Source organism: Lynx canadensis, chromosome A1 (genome assembly GCF_007474595.2).
Source record: "Lynx canadensis isolate LIC74 chromosome A1, mLynCan4.pri.v2, whole genome shotgun sequence".
Classification (NCBI taxonomy): domain Eukaryota; kingdom Metazoa; phylum Chordata; class Mammalia; order Carnivora; family Felidae; genus Lynx; species Lynx canadensis.
Window position 1 is genome coordinate 21,697,369 of NC_044303.2, and position 23,738 is coordinate 21,721,106.

General features: G+C 39.3%; 2 protein-coding genes across 6 annotated transcripts in view; one reads left to right on the forward strand and one right to left on the reverse strand.

Moving 5' to 3' along the window:
• RCBTB1 (RCC1 and BTB domain containing protein 1) overlaps positions 1-17,534 on the forward strand; it is a 56,413-nt gene extending 38,879 nt beyond the window's left edge. For 2 of the 4 annotated variants that reach the window (XM_030310319.1, XM_030310313.1), the window contains exons 10-13: positions 3,372-3,498; positions 5,735-5,886; positions 6,932-7,062; positions 13,488-15,862. In XM_030310319.1, coding sequence (XP_030166179.1) covers positions 3,372-3,498; positions 5,735-5,886; positions 6,932-7,062; positions 13,488-13,628 — 551 coding nt within the window. In that variant the 3' untranslated portion in view covers positions 13,629-15,862. Of the gene's footprint in view, positions 1-3,371; positions 3,499-5,734; positions 5,887-6,931; positions 7,063-13,487; positions 15,863-15,895; positions 16,430-16,809 lie in introns of those variants that run through there. The other 2 variants (XR_003967730.1, XR_003967729.1) reach the window with 2 other exon arrangements.
• A 5,200-nt stretch (positions 17,535-22,734) lies between these two features.
• Positions 22,735-23,738, reverse strand: part of SETDB2 (SET domain bifurcated histone lysine methyltransferase 2) — an 89,401-nt gene continuing 88,397 nt past the window's right edge. For both annotated transcript variants that reach the window (XM_030310302.2, XM_030310294.2), the window contains one exon: positions 22,735-23,532. In XM_030310302.2, the coding sequence (XP_030166162.1) occupies positions 23,351-23,532 (182 nt within the window). In that variant the 3' untranslated portion in view covers positions 22,735-23,350. The remainder of the gene's footprint in view (positions 23,533-23,738) is intronic.

The window sequence follows — 23,738 nt, forward strand, 5'->3', positions numbered from 1 at the left end:
TTTAAGAGTCTCTTATGCTTTGGCTCTGTTCCACTCTAGCCTCTTTTTTTTTTTTTTTTTTTTTCCTTTTTTTCCTTCCCCTCCTCCATGGGTAAAAACTCGTAATTTAAAGGGTGACATGTTAACTCCACTTTCTTTCTCACTTTGTCTTTCAACCAGTCTCAAATACTTTTATTTCAGAAGGGCACAAAAACCGAGCTATTGCAAAGGGTACTGGAATTTAGGGTGATCTTTGGTTACATAATCTGTCCCTTTTCTAAATATTGTCTTCTTCAGGCGTCCATTGACGGAAAAATGGTAAGGTGTCAGAAAGCTGAGTAGCCATTAACAAGATGGGTTTAATCTCTTTTTCTTTTATTTCTTGTTCATTTCTGCATTTTTTGCGATGTATTTCTTCTAAGTTATTCTTTGTATGCAGAGGAAATAAGTGTATCATGATGGCCCCTGTGCTTGGAAATTAATGTAGCTCTTGTCAACTGTGGGGTTTGGGTTGCTTAGCAGTTGATATTAAAGACCAGTCTTGTAGTATGTGTCATGCTCGGGTGTATTAGCCAGCTGGCCGGGGCTGTCCCATCATCAGGTGACCAGTCTTTGTGCTCACGGGGGCAAAGAGTATGTTTAGGAAGAGTTAAGCTGCTGCTCAATTTAATGTGAAATAAACATTTCCAGGTTTTTTAACTATAATACAATATTTTTTTGCAGTGAATGTTGTGATTGGAAAATATTTAATTCACAGAATGGGACTGTTTAGCCATAACTACACATAGGTATAGCATGGACAGCCAAACACTATGTACATCTTCAGATTCCCAAGTGCTACTTAACCTGGACCCGTTCATAAAAGGCTTCTCCAGGTACTTGCCTCTCAGAAGTCTAATCCTGAGAAGACGTCCTTTTCAGAAGAAAAGTTGTAACGTTTTTTAATGTTAAGTTTGGAAAAAATAAGATTCAGAATATCTCCTAGAGGACTTCTTACCACCTGCTAAAAGTCAGAAGGGTTTTCTCTTTCAGTTTATGATCTCAGCTGAGTGTTAGGAAGAAAGATGGTGAAATCACACCTCGGAAGAATACTTCTTCTCTAAAGGGAGTTGTTACACTTGTCAGAAACCAAAATGGGGGAAAGGGTTACTTCAACCCTTAGGACTGATGGCAGAAGTGGAGGCACCGCTCGAAGCTGTTTTGCGGACGGGTGGGGTGGCAGTCTAGGTTCCTGGACTCCTTACCCATCTGAGTCATTTCCTTTCTTCTGTTTGCCAGAGATCCAGGTTACAGGGTGAGGGGAAAGCCTGACTTCTGAGAGAGTGTCCACTTTCTGCCAGAGCCAAGAGAGCTCTGTGTTGTGGGAGTTCCAGGGAGGGCTTGGGTGAACGCTATTTCCTTGGGAGGTTCTCATAATGAAGCTCAGGGATGAGCTTACTTGTTAAGTTTCAGCCTAGGTTTTAACAGGAGTCCCTCTAAGAGCAGCAGGCTGCTGAGAGACACAGCTCGGTTCTTTGATGGAGTCCCGTTCTCATCTCATGGTAGCAACCTGTCTCCTGTGTTGACAGCACCTGCGTTCAGTGCCAGTGACCTCTGGAATTTTCTTCGTTTTCCTGTTAGCTGCCTTTTACTGGTTTTCCTTTGTCCACACATAGCACAGGAAGGTGTTACAAAATTTGTACAAGTGCCTTTACTTTTCTTCATAAGGACATAGTTCTTACATATAACAGTTCTTATCAGGCAATGTGATCATGTTTTTGTAAAACTGTTCCCTTTGAGTATACATTGTTACTAAGTAAATTTGCTCTGTTTTTAGATAGCGTGTAAGGGTTATTTGTACATTAATATTTAGGGCTAATAGGGATGTTTAGATTCCACATACCTAGGAAAAAGGGTTTTTCTGCATAAGAGCATGACTGCTTAGCATTACTACTTTAGTGGTAAGTTTGTTTCTTGACGCTCCTGGAGTTGAATTTACCAACCCCTTGAAACTACCCCAAAACAGAGCAAAGGTGTTTTCAGTGTTTCAGTCAAGGAGAATTGATAAATTCTTAGCCCTAGAAGAGAACCACTCAAGTTTTTTTCTTTTTTTTTTTTTTAATTAATTTTTAAATTTACATCCAAGTTACTTGGCATATAGTGCAACAATGATTTCAGGAGTAGCTTTCAGTGATCCATCCCCTACATGTTAATACCCAGTGCTCATCCCAACAAGTGTCTTCCTTAATGCCCCTTGCCCATTTAGCTCATCCCCCAATCCACAACCCTCCAGCAAACCCTCTGTTCTCTGTATTTAAGAGTCTCTTATGTTTTATCCCACTCCCTGTTTTTGTATTACTTTTGCCTCCCTTCCCTTAATGTTCATCTGTTTTGTATCTTAAATTCCACATGAGTGAAGTTACATGATATTTGTCTTTCTTTGACAGACTAATTTCGCTTAGCGTAATACCCTCCAGTTCCATCCACGTAGTTGCAAATGACAGGATTTCATTCTTTTTGATTGTTGAGTAATACTTCGTTGTATATATATATACCACATCTTCTTTATCCATTCATCCGTCGATAGACATTTGGGCTTTTTCCAGTTTGGTGATGCTATAAACATTGGGAGAACCAATCAAGTTTTAAGTGAGCAGTGATACAATCATGGACTGCCTATAAATTTTTCTTTTCTTTTTTAAATATACATTTAAAAGTTTTTAAATGTTTTATTTTATTTTATTTTTTTTTAATTTTTTTTTCAACGTTTTTTATTTATTTTTGGGACAGAGAGAGACAGAGCATGAACGGGGGAGGGGCAGAGAGAGAGGGAGACACAGAATCGGAAACAGGCTCCAGGCTCCGAGCCATCAGCCCAGAGCCTGACGCGGGGCTCGAACTCACGGACCGCGAGATCGTGACCTGGCTGAAGTCGGACGCTTAACCGACTGCGCCACCCAGGCGCCCCTTAAATGTTTTATTTTTGAGAGAGAGAGAGGGAGAGATTGGGGGAGGGGCGGAGAGAGACAGAATCTGAAGCAGGCTCCCACCTCCAAGCTGGCTCTCTCCGATGTGGGGCCTGAGCTCACAAACTGTGAGATCATGACCTGAGCCAAAGTCGGACACTCAGCTGACCAAGTCACCCAGGCACCCCTAAAAAATATACATTTTTAAATGTCTAACTTCATATATAAGACTGGTAATTGGCCTTTTCAACTACATACATATTTTTTGGTAGTTTATAGACTTAAGATACCTATTTTAATACGGTGAAATTGATTTGTCAAATAAGGCACAAACTTGAAAAAAATCTGAATTATTCACCTTGCTAATGGTTATCTTTTAGAAGTCTTTTCTTATCTCTGGCACATTTCTTCAGATTTATGTACTAATAATGGGTTTGTTGCTTTCAGAGCATGAAGACTTTTTAACAGTTGCTGAATCACTGAAGAAAGAATTTGATAGTCCGGAAACTGCTGATCTGAAGTTTCGAATTGATGGGAAATATATCCATGTCCATAAAGCTGTTTTGAAAATCAGGTATTTTTGCATGAGCTTAGAGACATCGATAACCTTACTTTCTTTTTGCAGTCTCCTTTTGGTGACCGCTAAGAAATAGCCTTGGTAGTAGAGAGAAATGGTGCTACTTACTATATTTGTGAATAGTATCCATGCATTATCTGTGTGTGTGAGTGTGCACTCATGTGCCTTTTTGAAAAAGCATAATGTGGTAGAAGTATTTGTCTATATATATATATATATTTAATATATATATGTATATTGTATACATATAAATATATGTGTCTACATATATATGTGTACATATGTACATATAAATATATATATAACATATATATTTAATAAAATATGTTTATTTTTGAGAGGGAGAGAGAGAGATGAAAAACACGAGAGGGAGAGGGGCAGAGAGAGAGGGAGACACAGAATCCGAAGCAGGCTCCAGGCCCTGAGCTGTCAGCACAGAGCCTGATGCAGGGCTTGAACTCATGAACCGCGAGATCATGATCTGAGCTGAAGTTGGACATTTAACCGAGGGAGCCACTCAGGCTCCCTGTCTATATTGTTTTTTTAAATGAGGTTCTTATGAATTCTTATTTCTATCGACAAATTTACTTACGTGATTACAAAAATACAAGAGATTAGTTAGTGAAAAGTGTGTATGTCCTCTTAAAGATTCATTCCCCCCCCCCCCCCCCATCAAGAAACTCTAATGGTCAGGAGTGATGGACCTCTGGCCCTGAGGGACATGTGATTCCCAATTAAAGGAATGATCTTTAGGGGCGCCTGGGTGGCTCAGTCAGTTAAGCAGCTGACTTCGGTTCAGGTCATGATCTCACAGCCCATGAGTTCAAGCCCCACGTTGGGTTCTGTGCTGACAGCTCAGAGCCTGGAGCCTGTTTCAGATTCTGTGTCTCCCTCTCTCTGACCCTCCCCCGTTCATGCTCTGTCTCTCTCTGTCTCAAAAATAAATAAACGTTAAAAAAAATTTTTTTTAATAAATAAATAAATAAATAAAGGAATGATCTTTAGATATAGTAAATGGAGTTATTTGTATAAATGTGAGGGAACTTTGTATTTATTAATAACAGTTTGGACTCTTGCCCCCTAAGGCTGCTATCACTGAGAAGGAGGCACATGAAGTGAGACCATAGAGAGTTAAACTGGTCCTTTTTGAAATGCAGTTAAAAACCTCTTTACAAAATAACACATTTTAAGGGAACCTAAAAGCCATATATATCATTCATTACTAAGAGAGTAAATATCTGAACCAAAGGAATGAAATTATAGACTGGAAATGTTCCTTCTGGGAACCTGTGGTCAACTAGTCTGTTCCTTCCATGCATAGTTTTCTGACCCATTTGTCATTCCTTGCCTAGACAACTATTTCTTTTAACTTCTCAGATGAAGTAATTTCTTATGTAGATGGAGCTATTCTTTTGGTTGTGAATGGATTTTGAAAATACTCTTTATTTATACCGTATCTCATTTTAAAAGGATCTGAAAAGATGATTTTTTAAAACTGAAATATGTAGAAAACCCAGTTTTAGAAATCAATTTTGCATGTAGGTGGCTTTTTACATGCAAATATAACATAAAAAGACCCACTTAGATTTTTTAAAAAATCTGTGACTTTCCTAGTGAATGTTTTTTCTGAGTAAGTTAGTAACAGACTTGGGTGTATTGGAGAGAGAGCAGGTCAAAGCAGAGGAACAAAATAGGACTGGCTGTTTTGGAGATGAGTCAGAAAAGGAGGAAAATTGTCATGTGAGGTAATGTGATAATCATCAGCCTAAATGTGATCCAGTTAACACTGAAAGCGGTTTTAAGAATATGCTGATTACTTGAAAATTAAAAACCAAATGAGTTATTTGAATGATGTTGATGTATCGTCAAAGATTTGAACTCTCATTTCTGAATTTCCTTTAATTTCATTGTTTAAAATGCATTTCTGTATAATCTTTTTAAGAAAAACGAGGGAGTAAAATCCTTGATCTGGATGAGGACTATCAAAGGCAAACAGTGGTGCACCTGAAGGGCTGGGTACTTCTAGGCCCTACTTAGAATCCTTAGTATTTAATAGGAGATGCCCATCAGAAAATGCAAGTGAATAGATTCAGAAGGTGAATGTAAAAGCCTGTGCTAGCTAAAGATTCATAAGCCTGTGAGTGTGAGCCTGAATATAGTAGTAGGTAGGGAGACCTATAAGAGTTGTTGGATTTCGTCAACTTCATTAGATAACTTTGCTTGTTCTGTCTAGGTGTGAGCACTTTCGATCCATGTTCCAGTCTTACTGGAATGAGGATATGAAGGAGGTGATAGAAATAGACCAGTTTTCTTACCCCGTGTACCGTGCCTTTCTCCAGTACCTCTACACAGATACAGTGGACCTGCCACCTGAAGATGCTATAGGTACCTCAGCCACCGGGACGGGCCAGGCCTCACGAGCAAAAATCTCTCCCTCCACGTTCTCACAGTACTGAAGTGTAAAAAGTTTCAACTCAGTTGGCTTTTACATGGTTTTTAGAAAATATTTGAATAGCAGCACTCTCAACAATAGCCAAATTATGGAAAGAGCCTAAATGTCCATCAACTGATGAATGGATAAAGAAATTGTGGTATATATACACAATGGAATACTATGTGGCAATGAGAAAAAATGAAATATGGCCTTTTGTAGCAACGTGGATGGAACTGGAGAGTGTAATGCTAAGTGAAATAAGCCATACAGAGAAAGACAGATACCATATGGTTTCACTCTTATGTGGATCCTGAGAAACTTAACAGGAACCCATGGGGGAGGGGAAGGAAAAAAAAAAAAAAAAAAGAGGTTAGAGTGGGAGAGAGCCAAAGCATAAGAGACTGTTAAAAACTGAGAACAAACTGAGGGTTGATGGGGGGTGGGAGGGAGGGGAGGGTGGGTGATGGATATTGAGGAGGGCACCTTTTGGGATGAGCACTGGGTGTTGTATGGAAACCAATTTGTCAATAAATTTCATATATATAAAAAATTAAAAAAAAAAAAAGAAAATATTTGAAGTAAATGTCTTTAAAAATAGTATTGTATAAGTTGTTATGGTTCACAATTATAGACCTAGTTTATTTACGGCTATGGACTTATTTTAATTTTAATAATTTTTAATTTTGTAATATTTTAATTTTTAATACGTTGCTAATGCATTTAGTGTATCCTCTTGGAAACAAAAGAAGGGGGGCAATTCCATTTATTCCCCTTCTTTTGTACTGTAGAGGAAGTTGTATAAAGCGAGTGTAGGAGAGGTCTGTTCTGGGGTGGGGAGGGGAGTGAAAAAGAGGATCTATTTAATAACCTTTAGGGTAGCGTTCATTAAGAAACTTTTGATTCATCTCCCTAACTCTTTTCACCAAAATGAAATATATATGTTTGTAAATTAGGGGAAAGTATCATAAACTTGGTGAAATTCTTTTTTGTTTTTAGGTCTTTTGGACTTGGCCACGTCTTACTGTGAAAACCGGCTGAAAAAGCTCTGTCAGCACATTATCAAGCGTGGAATTACGGTGGAGAATGCCTTTTCATTATTCTCTGCTGCAGTCAGATACGATGCAGAGGTAACATAAACAGCAAACTGAAGCCAACCCCTCCAGCTCCCTGTGCTCTGCCTCCCACCCTTTTCTTGCATGAGACAAGGAACATGAGTAATTTCATATCTGTGTATGCTCTGAAATTCTATCATTGTCTAATTGTAACTCATAATGATTCATGTGCGAAGAGCTTGCTCTGGACTCCTTTTTATTTTGTGTTTGTTGTGGATGGTTGATTTTGCACTGGATTGAATTCTTAATCTGGGATTCATGGGTCTCTAAAGAATCTATGAATGAATGGCCTTTTGAGAGTCTGAAATTTTGCATTTGGTATGTTTTCTTGAAGTTAAGAATCAGAGCGTCATCATATTGTAGGCTTCTTGTGAGCAGAACTGTTTCTTATTCTCTGTATTCTGTAGTGCCTGGCACATAGTAGGCACTGGATGATAAATGTTTGTTGAACTGAATGAATATGGTACCACCTGAAGGATACATTAAGGATAATTAGTGAACTAAAGTCTGGTACGGTTGGTTTTATAAATTTATAGAGAATATAAGGTAGAGAGCAACAGCCTTGGAGTCCAGCTAAGGCATACACCTTTAATGACACAATTAGCCCGTTCTTAGAGGTAGTATTTTGTCATCATTTGACAAGGCAGAGTACGCCATATTGAGATTTACCAAACACCTGCAGGGATCTTCTCCTTTATCAAACTTAGGGATCCCAATGGACCATTATGTTTTGTATTTTCGAAGTGCATCCTATTTTTATTTGAAATTATATTATCATGAATATTTGCTAAGGTCAAATATAGTTGACTTTCTCTGTGGCCTGACAGCAGATTTGGTGATTAAATTATTTCTAATAGGAAATGGATGTCTAGATTTTTTTCTTGCCTTTTCTGTGACACCATGAACTTATTTATTAGAAGTGCCCTCTAGGTTGCATTTCTACCTAGTGATGTAATTTTAAATTGGTCAGTGCCCTTTCTGTCCATTTGGTAATTCACTTTTAGCATCTTCTCTGTATCTCTCCCTTCTCCTTACTACTAATGAGTTCCATATTCTAGGGGTTAGGATATTGCTGATTAAAACCAGTTAGAACCACCTGGGCAGAGGCAAACATCTCAGCTCTAGTTGCTGGAAATTTCTCATTTTAAGTTAAAACCTATCCCATCAAGTTTCCAGGAAAAAACCTTATGGCACTTCTATCTGTGCCAGCTGATCACTTTTTTAAATTAGCTTTCATTTTTCTCATGCTAAGTATAGACATTAGATACCATCTCTTCCTTGAGACTGCAAACATGTGTTTCCCTGAGTCTGGCACAGTGTGGGCATATGGTTGGCACTCAAGAATGTATGCTGAGTTTAATGAATGAGTGAATATATGTGAAACACCTTGCCATGAAGGTGTCCTTTAAAAAATGAAGAAAACAATAAAACTCCAAACCCCCCAAATATTAATACATTCAATGTAGAAAACTTGGAACATAGAAGACAAAAAGAGAAAGAATCACTTCTTTCTAGGCTGTATTTTTTTTTGGGGGGGGGGATTCTTCTAGGAGTTACCTTGTATTTCCCTTAATGCAATAGAATGTAGTAAGTAAATAAATGAAGTGTTTAGAATGTAAAAATAAAACCTACTAGCTGTATCTATAAGTTGATGGGAAGCTACCATTAAGATTAGAAATTTACCACCAAAATATTGACTTTTAGAAGCTCCGCTTAGGGAGACTAGATGACTTTGCCTTCATTCTGTGGTTGAAATGCTAGGAAGATGGAGACAACCTTCTCACATTTTTTCTGTTTCCTGTAAGTTCTTGTGGTTTCCCCATACCCCCTTTTGACAAAGTAATTTTGCAGCAAATGACACACATAAAAGCAACAAAAATGTATCGGCTCAGTAGTTAGGAAGATTTTTCTGGTTGTTGTGGAGCCCCGGCATTCTGAATGCACTGTCAGTCTTCCTCCAAGTTTTAAGTGAAGAACAACCTGGCGGAGGAGCACTTCAGAATTCCTCCAGTACAAACCCAAACAAATGTTGCCATCAAGGGAGTAGATGTGAAAAAAACATTGTATCAAGATAGTTCGTATCTTATTACACAAATTTTGAAATGTTTCTATTTATACTGTTTCTTTTCAGGAAATGTTTGTTTTCTGTGTATTTTTGGGTTTTTTTGTTTGTTGGAAAGAGAACGTGAGCTGGGAGAGGGGCAGAGGGAGGGAATCTTAAGCAGGCTCCACGCTCAGCACAGAGCCCAATGCGGGGCTTGATGCCACAACACTGGGATCATGACCTGATATGATCTGTTCAACCCACTGAGCCACTCAGGCACCCCCTAGTGTATCTGAACATCAGGAGAAATAGCTGGGAGGGAAGTATTATTTGTTGAACCAGAGTGGAGAGTTTTCCAGAAAATCCTCCTTGCTTAGCAATTTAAGTCCTAAGATTTTGCTCTTGGAAGCAATAAATATAAGGCCAGGAATCTAATTCCAGAATTAGTTTGGGATATGGGTGTTGAAAGTTTTGCGCTAAAACCAAACGGTCAGCATTTTTTCTTCTTTCCAAACTTAAAAGTTTTCTGTGATCAGTAAACTGTGAAGTATTTTTTGGTTAGTGAGAGTGCCTTTTCTTTATTTTGTCCTATTAAGACTTTAAGTACATTGTAGGGGCGCCTGCCTGGGTGGCTCAGTCGGTTGAGGGACCGACTTCCGCTCAGGTCATGATCACAAGGTTTGTGAGTTCGAGCCCCGCGTTGGGCTCTGTGCTGACAGCTCAGAACCTGGAGCCTGCTTCGGATTCTGTGTCTCCCTCTCTCTGCCCCTCCCCCACTCAGGCTCGTGCGCGCGCGCGCTCTCTCTTTCTCTCTCTGTCTCAGAAATAAATAAACATTAAAAAAAAAATTTAAAAAAAAGATTTTAAGTACATTCTAAAAACCAGAGACCACTTTGATATGGAATATTTTGTACCTGATATACTAGGAAACAAATTCTAAACTTACAGTTTTGGGGTTTTGTTTTATTACTACTTTAACAATAATTTTGGGCAAAGTTAGGTGTGGTTCACAATTTCTTGCCATCCAGAATATGTCTCAAGGGGGGCTTGTGACACATAGGTAGCCTGTCTCATCCTGGCCAAGTAGCCTTCCATAGAAAAATTAGCATTTGACTATTTTAGCTTTGGAGGACTTAAGACTGGATAAGAACTCCATTTAGGCTGCAATAACGTTTTTTAAAATGTGGATATTTAGGGGCGCCTGGGTGGCGCAGTTGGTTAAGCGTCCGACTTCAACCAGGTCACGATCTCGCGGTCCGTGAGTTCGAGCCCCGCGTCAGGCTCTGGGCTGATGGCTCAGAGCCTGGAGCCTGTTTCCGATTCTGTGTCTCCCTCTCTCTCTGCCCCTCCCCCGTTCATGCTTTGTCTCTCTCTGTCCCAAAAATAAATAAACGTTGAAAAAAAAAAATTTAAAATGTGGATATTTAGACCGTCGATTGTGTTTTAAGAAGATCTGTGGAAAGGAAAAATGACTTATTCTTGGAATATGTAAATTATTGGAATAATTTAATTTAAACATTGAAAAATTTGGAATGAGTTTATAAATTAGAGTAGCAATTTATTTTGATCTTCCTTGCTAATTACAACAAATCTGACATTTTATCTGATTTGCCTCAGAGCCACTTTATAATAATTTCACCACAAAATGTCATGAATATGGAATTACTTCTGATATACCAAAAATATTGTATTAGAGCCCCTGATTTTACACTCTTTCCCACTTTTATATTCTGTCGGCCTTAAGAAGATGCTTTCATTCTATTATGAACGTTTTTCATCTACGGGTCAAGTAATCCTTTTTATTCTTCTTGGAAATGTTTTATATAAACATTTAAACATATATAAGCTTTTATACAAAGCCCAGCAGTTCTGTTACAGTTAACTTACCAGTTGGGTAAGTGTTGTATTTTCTTTTCTGGATAATTGAAGATGTGATACATTTGCAGAGTGAGGTGAACAGATCATGTAGGTTCTCAAAGTATTCAAGAATTATCAGGGAAATATTGATCTCGTTCACACATCAGAGGCAGGCTGGCTCAGGGCATCGGCTGCTAAGTGAGTTGCATGACTGTGCCACTCTGTTCATGCAGGTGAGCTTACATATCCAGTTTCTCTCTCCAAGGGCACTCAGTGTTTTATTTTCCATAGATCTGCCTTAAGCAAGAGTCATTTATTAAATAAGTTCTTTAAACAACCCAGCTTTAGGTTATTTTCAGGATTCTCTAGTTAGGTTTGTAATGTTTGAAACTGCTAAACATTTTTTGAATACTGAGCTATCTTACCAATTCAGACTCATTGGAGGGGAAGGGAAGACGGTTTGCTAGAGGTGTTTTCATAAATGTATGAAGTGATTTATAACTAGAGGTGCCGCCTGTGTACCTGTGCTATATAAAAAGTTCTTCAGAGTTTATACTCAAGATAGTCTTTGGATATACTCATTGTTTGACCTCTGAAGATCTTGAATTCCGGATCTGTAGACACTGTAATGAGGTTTTACAGTGCCAAAATTTAGTGCAATCTTCTTTGAATTTGAAATTGTATAATTAAGAGTCAATATTTAAAGATCCTCATCTGATACATTAGATGGTTTGAGAGACTTTCTGTGCTTATGACTGGTTATTTCTTCCTAAAATATGTGTAGATAAACTAGTTGTCTCTTTTTGATAAATAAGATAAAGAGGACTTTTCTCTCCTTGTGGAATATAGTTTAGTCCCAAAGCTGTGTATTAATCATTGGGTTATTATACCAGGAGTAGGACTTTTTCTTCAATAATTGAGAGGGAATGTTTAATATAGTTTAACATTATAGTTTATTATAACACACGGAACATTCAGCTGTACTTCAGCCCACTGGGAATCTCTTATTTAAAAACGTGGATCTGGAGATTGTGCTGATATTTTAAATGCATTGTGAATTCTCTAGAAAGCAAAACTCTGTCAGCAACTGGCTGATACACATTAGATGTGGTTTATCTCTTACTGGTTATATGCAGCTAGGGACAGAGGGACCCTCAGAATAGGGAAGTATTTGTTCGCAGGGGTCTGCAATGAGAGAGTAGAAAGGAGACGTGTCTCTGTGTTTGTGTCGGTCCTTCCCCATTCTGCCTGACATTCTCATTTCACGGTGGCTGGAAACATGAAGCCAAGACGCTGCAGTTTAAATGTTGTCCAGTTCCTGGTTTGATAGAACCCTGAGTATTGACCTTCAGTGTAGCTGGCAAAGTTACAAAAATCAAGGTATTGGTGATAAGAGCTTTTAGTGTGATTTGCTGTTATATAGTTAGTCTTTGTATACATTCCAGTACCTAATGGATTTAATAAATACGTGTTCTGGCGTTTCAAGGAACAAACATGGTAGTGTTTTGCTGGGGATGAAAGGCTCTGTTAGCATTGGCAGAAATTTTTAACACTTGTATATATTACTTCTGGATGTCGGTAGCTGATGACTTCTTTTGTCTGAGTGAAAACTCCAGACTGAATATTTTCCTCTGGACCGACTATCTGAGAAATTAGTGTGTGGGAGTGGGAGTGTGTCTTTCTTTGTGGCTTTAACAATGAAGGCATTTTTATCTCAGAGAGTGAAAATGAATTTAAGGTCTGTGGAATTTTTTTTTTTTTTTATGTGTCTCCTTAGGACATCTCTTCATCACTTTTGTATTTCTTAAGGTCTTCCTTAAGCTAAATAACCCACATCTTAATTCTTTTCTCTGACTTGACTGTGGTCAAACATACGTTGGAGTAAAGTTGCTTTCAGCTTTGTTTTTAATTACTATTGAAGAAGAATTGACTTATAATACTGTATTAGTTTCAGGTGTATGCTTTCAGCTTGTTAAAGTCTTTGCATGTGACCGGACTGTGTGACAGCCATGCGGAGGCTGTGCCCCCATAGGCTCTGTGAATGGGTGTACGTTCTAGAGAGACTTGAGGTAGGGGAGCTGTTGGACTTACTGTGTTGTGACTAAATAGTACGTGCTTTTCTTTTTTTATTTAAAAAAAAAAATTTTAATGTTTATTTCTGTGTGTGTGAGAGACAGAGCATGAGTGGGGAAGGGGCAGAGACAGAGGGAGACACAGAATCCAAGGCAGTCTCCAGGCTCCGAGCTGTCAGCACAGAGCCCGACGCAGGGCTCGAACTCACTCTCAGTGAGATCATGATCTAAGCTGAAGTCGGACACTCATCTGAGTACTGAGCCACTCAGGCGCCTCAATAGTACGTGCTTTTCTGATGCCGACCTATGTACAGTCACTTGTTTGCTTAGTTTGAGGTTTCTGGCCTCAAATATCTTTTCTAGGGGAGGGTGAAAGATTTGGGATGAGGGGTTTGGATAGAAGTAATTTGATCAAAGTTAATAAAAAAAAGCCTCTTTTTGTTTTTATTTTTGTTGTGTGTGTCCAGGATTTAGAAGAATTCTGCTTTAAGTTTTGCATCAATCATTTGACAGAAGTTACACAGACTGCAGCATTTTGGCAAATGGATGGCCCTCTGCTAAAGGAATTCATTGCTAAAGCCAGTAAATGTGGAGCCTTTAAGAACTGAAGCCCCAGGCTGCTGGGTTTTGTGAATGCTCTGGGGCACTGGCCATGGTGGCTGCTTTGTGCTCTGCGGGTGATGTAATTTTGCAGGTAAAAAACCCGTCAGCTTGTTTGTTTTTCACATCTTGAGACACCATTCTCCGTGTAGGAATGTATGAAGGATGTACAGCTTTTCCTGAACCCGTTCTAAACAAGTCTTGTTTCCAGATATGTGCATTTTAAATGTGACCTTAATTTGGCTGGAACATTGTAAAGGGGTGAAAGTTTAGCTGGTCGTTTGTTTTGTTTTGTTTCGTTTCGTTTTGTTTTGTTTTGTTTTGTTTTTGATTAGAGGAACTGCTGAACTTGGAAAGGAGAAGTTTGCGGTAATTCTCCTGGCTCACATAGTAGCAACCCTTTCGACCCCAGGAACTGGGATGGTTTGTGGATTGTGAGATAGACATAAGAGGCCCCACCTTGAATTAAAGATGCTGACTTTGGGGCTTGTTGAAATGCTGCATCAGTTGCTAGTTCACTAGCTGTACTGTGAAGGAGTAGTGAAGATAGTTTGAGGTTTTTGTGTGTGTTTGTACTACTGAGGACCTTTTTTAACTTCATCGAGTATCAAAAAACAATATTGAGTTTAATATGAGTTAAACCTATTACGATGATGATTATGCAAAGATAAACTTGTAGGCTAGCCAAGGTTTCTCTTAAGAATTAAGTCCATAAAGAGTAGTAATTTAGGACTACCTGTAAAAAGTTGATATCGAAAGAAACTTTGGACAGAGGTCAATATTTTATAGAGTATCCACTACTATCCAACAGTGTTTTGTTTTATTAAGATACAGTCTGAGAGCTGAAGTTTAAATTTGATTCCCCACTGTTTCCCCTATAAATGCTAATCATGAGAAGAAAGTAATGGCATATTCAGCATACTCTTGCCTTCCTAAATTATGGCTGCTAGACGATCAGATCCACTACATCTGACTCACAAGGTGTTCTTAAAACCAGCTTTCTGGCAGGACTTCATAGAATTTCTCTCTTTTATCTATAGGCCAAGTGTCACACCTTTGCTTGTTTGCAACTTCAGCTTTCGTTTTTTATTTCCTCGTCTTTTGATTGTGTTAGGTATAATATTTAGCACGATATAACTTTGAAAAAGGATCAAAATTATGATTTCCCTGAAAAGATCCTTTTAAATAGGATCCTTTTAAGTTCAAGTTTTTTGGTTTTTTTTGTTTGTTTCTTTTTTGGTCTGGTTATGAACATGACTTTTGGAGGAAGAGTGTTCAACTCTGAGTTTTATCGTGTGTGTCTGTTGAGCTTGCTGTAAGAACAAAGCTTTGTTCTCTCTGGCTCACAGACTCATTTCCATCTGTGGGCATTCCCTTAGTGAACGGTTTCCTGTTTGGAAGGTCCCTCATCTGAACTTGGAGCCCAAATACATTTTCAGAGTCAAATTAACAAGAGAGTGAAGATATGTTGCAGCTACTATTTTTAGCAGTGTTTCTAAGTGTGTCTGAGGGTTTGGATGGGAGTGAGGGCCCAAAGATAGGAATTCATTGATAAGTGAGATAAATTCAAACCTAGAAGTCCCAGCTCCCTTTTCCTGACCATGTTGCAAGTGATTGAAGCCCAGTCAGTTATTAATTAGAATTAGTTCTGCAACATGATAGAATTTTTCTTACTAGGTTGATGAATGCACATTAATTTGATGATTAGCTATGATGGGTAGTGTTCATAACAATCACTGTTCTATATAGGCTTATGATCTGGACAAAACAAGACCTGCGGTATGTTTACTATTGCTCTTACTTGAAAAAAACCTAAAGCACAAATTAAAGTAGTAGATCCATTTCCATAGATTGTTCATTCATTCAACAAATATTTACTGAGGTTCCTTATATAGGTAAAGAACTACTTCTCAGATTACCGAGTAATTTGTATGAGTGTGTATGTAGTGAAGAAAATGGAAATATGTTCTTTGAAAAGTACTTGAGTATCTTTTTTTTTTTTTAATACACTCTTATTTTTCTACTTGGTTTCATTGTTAATCATAGCAGGAAATGAAAACTGTTCTTTGAGTTGTTTTTTTCATCTGATGTGATAATGAAAGCCAAAGTATTCATATTTCTTAAGATGACCCTAACTGTACTCTTGAACTTCTTACTGGAATAATATTTGATACTCTAGTATATAGGCTGTATTTATGTAATGTTTAGAATGACATATTAATAAATAATCTGTCAAGACATACATGCAGAGTTGTTTTTCCCTCTCAAAAATCAGCAATGTGCAGCCTTAAAACGGAAGGAAGTTCTAACACATGCTGCAACCTGGATGAACCCCAAGGACATTATGCTGGGTAAAATATGCCAGTCACAGAAGGACAAATACTGCATGATCCCACCCACACAAGGTAACTAACATAGTCAAATTCACAGAGACAGAAAGCAGAATGCTAGTTGCCAGAGGTTGGAGGTGGGAGAGAGGACTTAGGAGCTAATGTTTAATGGATACAGTTTCAGTTTTGCAAAATATAAAGAATTATGGAGATGGATGGTGGTGGTGACAACACAACAGTGTTGAATGTATGTAATGCACTGAACTGCACACGTAAAGGTGGTTAGCTTGATAAATTTCATGTTCTATATATTTTTCTACCATTAAAAAAAAATTGGTACTATGATTCTTAGCAGGTATCAGGCTGAAAACAGGTACCACAGTGAACAGGTCACCTGTTTCTCAGTTGTATCCCCTACTCCCATAGAAATCTTTTGGTTTTGGGGCACCTGGGTGGCTCAGTCGGTTGAGCATCCAACTTCGGCTCAGGTCATGATCTCACAGCGTGTGAGTTTGAGCCCCGCGTCGGGCTCTGTGCTGACAGCTCGGAGCCTGGAGCCTGCTTCGGATTCTTTGTCTCCCTCTCTCTCTGCCCCTAACCCACTCATGTTCTGTCTCTGTCTCTCTCTCTCTCAAAAATAAACATTAAGAAAAAAATTTAAAAAAAAATCTTTTGGTTTTATTCCTACTGAAAGAATACGATTAAACTGTCACAGCAGAAAAATGCATCTGGATCCTTGTACGTATAAATGAAGGGAAGGACAGTCCCTATCCTCAAGGAATGTGTAAGTTATTAGGAGAGAGGAGAGAGAAGTCGAGGAATATGTAAAAACATATTTATAAACAACTTTTCACAATAGGTGGTGCGAGAAAACTTGATAGCTTATTATGAGAAATAGATGCTCTGAAGATAATGTCCTTCTCACTCATTCCAAAACAGCAGGTAAGTGGCATAAGCAAAGGCTTAGAGGTGGTGGCTGATAAGCCTTCCAGAACTTAACCATTAGCAAGTTTGGTTAGAATGGAGAACATAAGCCAGGGCCCATTAGGGGAAACGTGGGCAAGGAGAGGGGGTGTGTGTGTGTGTGTGTGTGTGTGTGTGTGTGTGTGTGTGTGTTTGAGAACATTTGTTTCCCATGGTGCCAGACATTATGCCCTATGCTTCACATATTTTCTTCCTTAGTGTCCATGTTTTGTACCGTAAGGCATAAGGTAGGTAGAGTTAAACTCAGATAGATTAACTAATTTGATTGAAGTTTTTCGGTAGTGAATGACATAGCACAAGTACAAACCCAGGTTTAATAGTTTGCCTAATATTTGCTTACTTAGTGACTGTCAAACACATGTTGCTCCATTGTGCCAAGTTGCCTCCCATGGTAGGAATGACAGATTAAATTTGAAGGTAAAGTGGGGGACAAAGGTTTTCTCTTAAGTAAAGATCATGACATCAAAACTCAGATAAGCTTTGCTATGGGATATAATAGCAGGAGAGGAAGTTACAGTCGTCACCTGGACCAGGAGAAGTCTTCGTTCAGTGCATCTGGACGGAGTCTTCTGTAGTTTTTTTTTATATTCAGAATTCTTATTTATTGTGGTAAAACATAAATGAATTTACCATTTTAACCATTTATTTTTTATTTTAGAGCACGTTCAAGGAGAGGGACAGAGGGAAAGAGAGAGAATCTCAAGCAGGTTCCACATTCATCATGGAGCCAGATACTGGCTCTGATCCCACAACCTGGGATCATGACCTAAGCTGAAATCAAGAGTCGGATGCTCAACTGAGCCAACCAGGTGCCCCCCTTGTAACCATTTTTAAGTGTACAATTCAGTGGTTTTAAAAATTGAAGCATAGTTGGGGCGCCTGGGTGGTTCGGTTGAGCATCTGACTTTGGCTCAAGTCATGATCTCATGGTCTGTGAGTTTGGGGCCCATGTCAGGCTCTGTGCTGACAGCTCAGAGCCTGGAGCCTGCTGCAGATTCTGTGTCTCCCTCTCCCTCTGCCCCTCTCCCACTCATGCTCTGTCTCTCTCTGTCTCTCAAAAATGAATAAATATTAAAAAAATTAAAAATTGAAGTATAATTGGCATATATCAGGTTTTCAGTAGGTAGTTTGATAATTATGTACATTATGAAATGCTTACCATGGTAAGTGTATTTACCATCCCTTATCACACAGTTAATACAGTACTACTGACCGTATTTCCTATACTGTACTCTTCATCCCCATACTTAATTATTTTATAACTGGAAGTTTATACCTCTTAATCCTTGTCACCTATTTTGCCTGTCTCCTTGTCCCCCTCCTCTCTGGCAGTCATCCTATATTAATGAGTTTGTTTCTCTTTTCTGTTGTTTGTTCATTTGTTCTGTTTTTTAGATTGTTTACATAAGTGTAGTCATACTTTGTCTTACTCTGACTTACTTGGCTTAGCATAATACCTCTAGTTCCATCCACATAGTTGCAAATGGCAAGATTTCATTCTTTTTTGATGGCCAAGTAATACTCCATTGTATATATACACCACATCTTCTTTATCCATTCATCCATCAATGGAGAGTTGGGGCTCTTTCCATATTTTGGTTATTGTCAATAGTGCTGCTATAAACATTGGGGTGCCTGTGTCCCCTTCGAAACAGCATACCTGTATCCCTTGGATAAATACCTAGTAGTGCAATTGCTGGGTAATAGGGTAGTTCTATTTTTAATTTTTTAAGGAAACTCCATACTGTTTTCCAGAGTGGCTGCACCAGCTTGTGTTCCCACCAATGATGCAAAAGAGATCCTCTTTCTCCTCATCCTCGCCAACATCTGTTGTTGCCTGAGTTGTTTATTTTAGCCATTCTGACTGGTGTGTTGAGTCTTCTTTTTTTCTTGATGAGTCTGGCTAAAAGTTTATCAGTTTGGTTTGTCTTTTCAAAGAACCAGCTCTTTGGGGCGCCTGGGTGGCGCAGTCGGTTAAGCGTCCAACTTCAGCCAGGTCACGATCTCGTGGTCCGTGAGTTCGAGCCCCACGTCAGGCTCTGGGCTGATGGCTCGGAGCCTGGAGCCTGTTTCTGATTCTGTGTCTCCCTCTCTCTCTGCCCCTCCCCCGTTCATGCTCTGTCTCTCTCTGTCCCAAAAATAAATAAACGTTGAAAAAAAAAATTAAAAAAAAAAAAAACAAAGAACCAGCTCTTAGTCTCATTGAACTTTTCTTTTCTTTTTTTTTTTTTTTTGTCTCTATTTCATTTATTTCTTCTCTGATCTTTATTATTTTCTTCCTTCTGCTAAGTTTTGGCTTTGTTCTCCTTTTGCTAGTTCCATTATGTGTAAAGTTAAATTGTTGATTTTCCTTGTTTCTTGAGGTAGACCTATATTACTATAAACTTCCCTCTTAGAACTGCTTTTTTTGTGTCCCAAAGATTTTGGATTACCATGTTTCCATTTTCATTTGCCTCCAGGTATTTTTTCTCTTCGATTTTTTTTTTGTTGTTGATACATTGTTTAGTAACATGTTATTTAGCTGCCACATGTTTGTGTTTCTTCCACTTGTCTTGTAATTGATTTCTAGTCTCCTAAGGTTGGATATAATTTGTGATACATCCTTGGTATAATTTCACTTGATACTTCACTTGATATGATTTCAGTCTTATTAAATTTATGAAGGCTTTTTTGTGACCTGTCATGTACTCTGTCCTGGAAAATGTTCCATGTGCACTGGAATATGTATTCTGCAGTTTTAAATGGAATGTTATGTATATGTCTGTTAAGTCCATCTGGTCTCATGTATCATTCAGAGCCACTGTTTCCTTACTGATTTTCTGTCTCAATGAGCAAGGTATCCATTGGTATAGGTGGGGTGTTAAAGTCCCCTACAGTTATTGTATTGCAGTCAGCTTTTTCCTTTATGTCTGTTAGTATTTGCTTTATATATTCAGGTGTTTTTATGTTAGGTATATAAATACTTAAAATTGTTACATCCTCTTATGAGAGTGATCCCTTTATCCTTATGTAATGACCTTTTTGTCTCTTGTTACAGTCTTTGCTTTAAAGTCTATTTTATGTGAGGTGGCTTGGTGGAGCACTTGGGTGGCTGTCACTTAAGGATCCAACTCTTGATTTTGGCTCACATCATGATGTCACTGTTATGAGATTGATCCCCACACTGGGCTCCATACTGAGTGTGGAGCTTGCTTGGGATTCTCTCTTTCCCTCTGTCTCGGTCCCTTCCCTGCTTATATGAGTATTGCTACCCCAGCCTTTTTACTTTCATTTGCAAGATAAATATTTTTTCATCCCTTCACCTTCAGTCTGTATGTGTCTTTAGGTCTGAAGTGAGTCTCTTGTAGGCAGCATATAGATGGGTCTTTTTTTTTTTTTTTTAATCCATTCATTCACTCTTTTGATTGGAGCATTTAGTCTATTTACATTTAATTATTGATGGGTATGTACTCCTTGCCATTTTGTTAATTGTTCTCTAGTTGTTTTTGTAGTTCTGTTTCTTTCTTCTTCTCTTGTTCTTTTCCCATGTGGTTTGATGACTTTCTTTAGTGTCATGCTTGGATTCCAATCTTTTGTGTGGAAATCTTGTGTGATTCCAATTTTTTGTGTATTTATTATAGGTTTTTGATTTGTGGTTACCCCAGGGGGTTCTCATGTAACATCCCATGTGTTTAGCAGTCTATACTGAGTTGATGGTCAGTTCAGACACACAACGGCGCTAAATTTTTACTGCCTCTTCCATGTTTTATGTATATGATGTCCTATTTCACATGTTTTTATTTTGTGTTACCCCTTGGCCAGTTTTTACTAGTTATGTAAGTGAACAGCACACTGCTGGATGTGGCAGTGCAGGTGTGTGTGGGGTGGATGGGTTGGATGGATAGGTTCCTCAGGAGAACGTAGGGGCAGGGTACATGGTGATGGCAAGGTAGATGGAGAGTGTCAGAACTGACTCCTGAAAGCCTCTGGCTGTCTAGGGCTGGGGAAGGCAAGGAAAACACCAGCAAACACTTCTGTTCCTGGAGAAAAAACGAATTCTGCAGATCCCTGCCCCTCTGGCACATATCCTACAGTCAGTCACTAAATCGTTAGCTGTATCCCAGGCATTTTCCAGACCACTGAATCTGTGCAGTGTCTTAGGTCGTCATTCAGTGTGCTGGCCATTTAAGGGCAGAGACTCCATTTCCTATAGCTCTCTGGCTCTCCCCAAGTTAAGCCCCATTGGTTTTTAAAGCTCCCAGAATTCAGCCCTGCTGATTTTCAAAGAGGAACCTGCCTTTACAGTGTGGATCCCCAGGGTGGGGGGTGCCCAATTTAGGGCCTGGGACCCCTGCTCCTTTGTGCCTAAGATGTCCCTGCTATTTAGTGGGTAGTCATACCAGGGGTGTGGCTACTGATTGTGTCTCTGCCCCTCCTCCCCTTTTTTCTTTAATTTTTATTGATTTATTCTGAGAGTGTGTGTGTGTATGCGAGTAGGGGAGGGACAGAGAGAGGAGAGCGAGAATCCCAAGCAGGCTCCATACTGTCAATGTGGAGCCCGACACGGGGCTTGAACTTAGGAACTGTGAGATCTTGACCTGAGCGCAAATCAAGAGTCAGACACTTAACTGACTGAGCCAGGCAAGCACCCCTCCTCCTACCCTTTTCGATGTAGCCGCCTCTCTAGGTCTATCGGTGGAAGACCTGTTCTGCCAGTCTTCAGGTTGTTTTCACAGAGAGTTGTAGTACATATGCTTGTTGCCTTGGTGTGTCCCTGGGAGGTGAGCTCAGGATCTTTCCTAATCTGCTATCTTCCTTGACTCCCTCCTGTAGTTTCTTAAATGCTTGGGTGATTCTGATGTGCAGCTGAATTTAAAAGCCACTAGATTTAGATTTTTGTCACTCAGGTAATTATGAATTCAGCTAGGGTTGCCCTTAAAACAGGAATGGACATGTACTTTTCACCTATATCCTATTCTTCAGTGGATATTTTTTGAGTACTTAAAACGTGTGAAACACCATGCTGGGGACTTGGATCAAACTCATTTTGCAATGTGGCATTATTGTGTATCAGAGTAGTGTGGTAAAAAGAAATATGAATGTCAGGTTTTCAGGGATCAGATTTGGTGCATAAAAATCCAAACTGTATTGTCAGAGAAAAGTCTTAGTGATTGTTTTTCATTCTTGTGTATTCCCACTGATGTTTTTTTTTTTTAATTTTTTTTTTCAACGTTTATTTATTTTTGGGACAGAGACAGAGCATGAACGGGGGAGGGGCAGAGAGAGAGGGAGACACAGAATCGGAAACAGGCTCCAGGCTCTGAGCCATCAGCCCAGAGCCCGACGCGGGGCTCGAACTCACGGACCGCGAGATCGTGACCTGGCTGAAGTCGGACGCTTAACCGACTGCGCCACCCAGGCGCCCCTCACTGATGTTCTTTTGTAGTCATTTTAAATTGAAATACTTAAAGATGATATACGCCCATGTAGTGACTGCAGCCAAAAAGAAATTTAAAAAGCAGGCTTTGTCGGGTCACCTGTGTGACTGTCAGTGAAGTGTCTGATTCTTGATTTTGGCTCAGGTCATGATCTCACGGTTCGTGAGTGTGAGCTCCACTTCTGGCTCTGTGCTGACAGCATGGAGCTTGCTAGAGATTCTGTCTCATTCTTTCTCTGCCCCTCCCTTGCACGCGCACTCTCTCAAATAAACAAACTTTAAAAACCCAAAAATAAAAAGCAGACTTTGTGATGACAGGTAAATTTGGGATAAGTGGAGTAAAATATTCAAATTTACTTTATCTGAGTCATTATGAGCTGGAACTAGTCTCAAAGGATAATAACAGTTTATGCATTTATTGAGCATCATGGGTGCTGGGAATGTGTTGAGAGCAAATCACGGGAATAGTGAGATTTTGCCCTCAGAATTTATACCCTAACGGTGGGATGTAAGATACAGTGGGTTACCTTGGGAAGTGATCTCAGAGGGAAGAAGGGGTAGAACTGGTGTAATGAGATCTGCAGGCAGAACAGGCAGAGAAGGGAAACAGAGTAGTTAAGGCTTCACAGCAGGACAAGCAAAGGCCCTGGGGGGAGCCTTTACTTCCAGGAGCATCTTGTATGTTATTGAAGTCAACTTAGATCACTGGAGTGGGGGAAGCATGGGAGGCAATGCACCAGCATGAAGGCACCATCGGACTTTCAGGGCAGAGGGTGGGAGAGATGGGAGGTAATTTACTCAAGTAGAATCTGAGAAACATTTTGTTGGAGAACAGAAGTGAGGTGATAAGAGGGAGGCAGTAAATACCCAGTCAGGCATGAAATGTAGGAACAGGTAAGAGTTGATGAGGATTGAAGTTTGAGGACCAGAGGCATAGGTCTAAAGATGTGTGGCTTCCACAGGTTAGATCTTCCGTTCGCAGCCTGCTTGGAGCTGAGCCTCATTCCTGGCCCAGGAAATAGTAATCCTTAGAAGACCCGGAAGATACTGAAGTAGAACTTGACCTAAGTTCTCTATCTTCTTGAAGAGACCGCAAGGTTTTTTTTAAGTCCTGAAGTCCTTCAATCTCTTCCTTCAGTTGCTTCTGCCTTTCTTCACATTGATCAATTTTATTCTCTATTGCTGTGATAAGAAATGAAATGATTTCAGGTTGGTAGTTTTATAAATAAGGGACTATTCCTAGCCCCTTTTACATGCAAGTGCACAGTAGTACACAGTGCTGTGCAGAGGGCCTGGTTCTTATATGCCTTTTCTTCCTCTTCTAATTCAGGATAGAATTCTAGTATTTATCACATACAGCTGGTCAGTACATCTTTAGAGCTTGACTC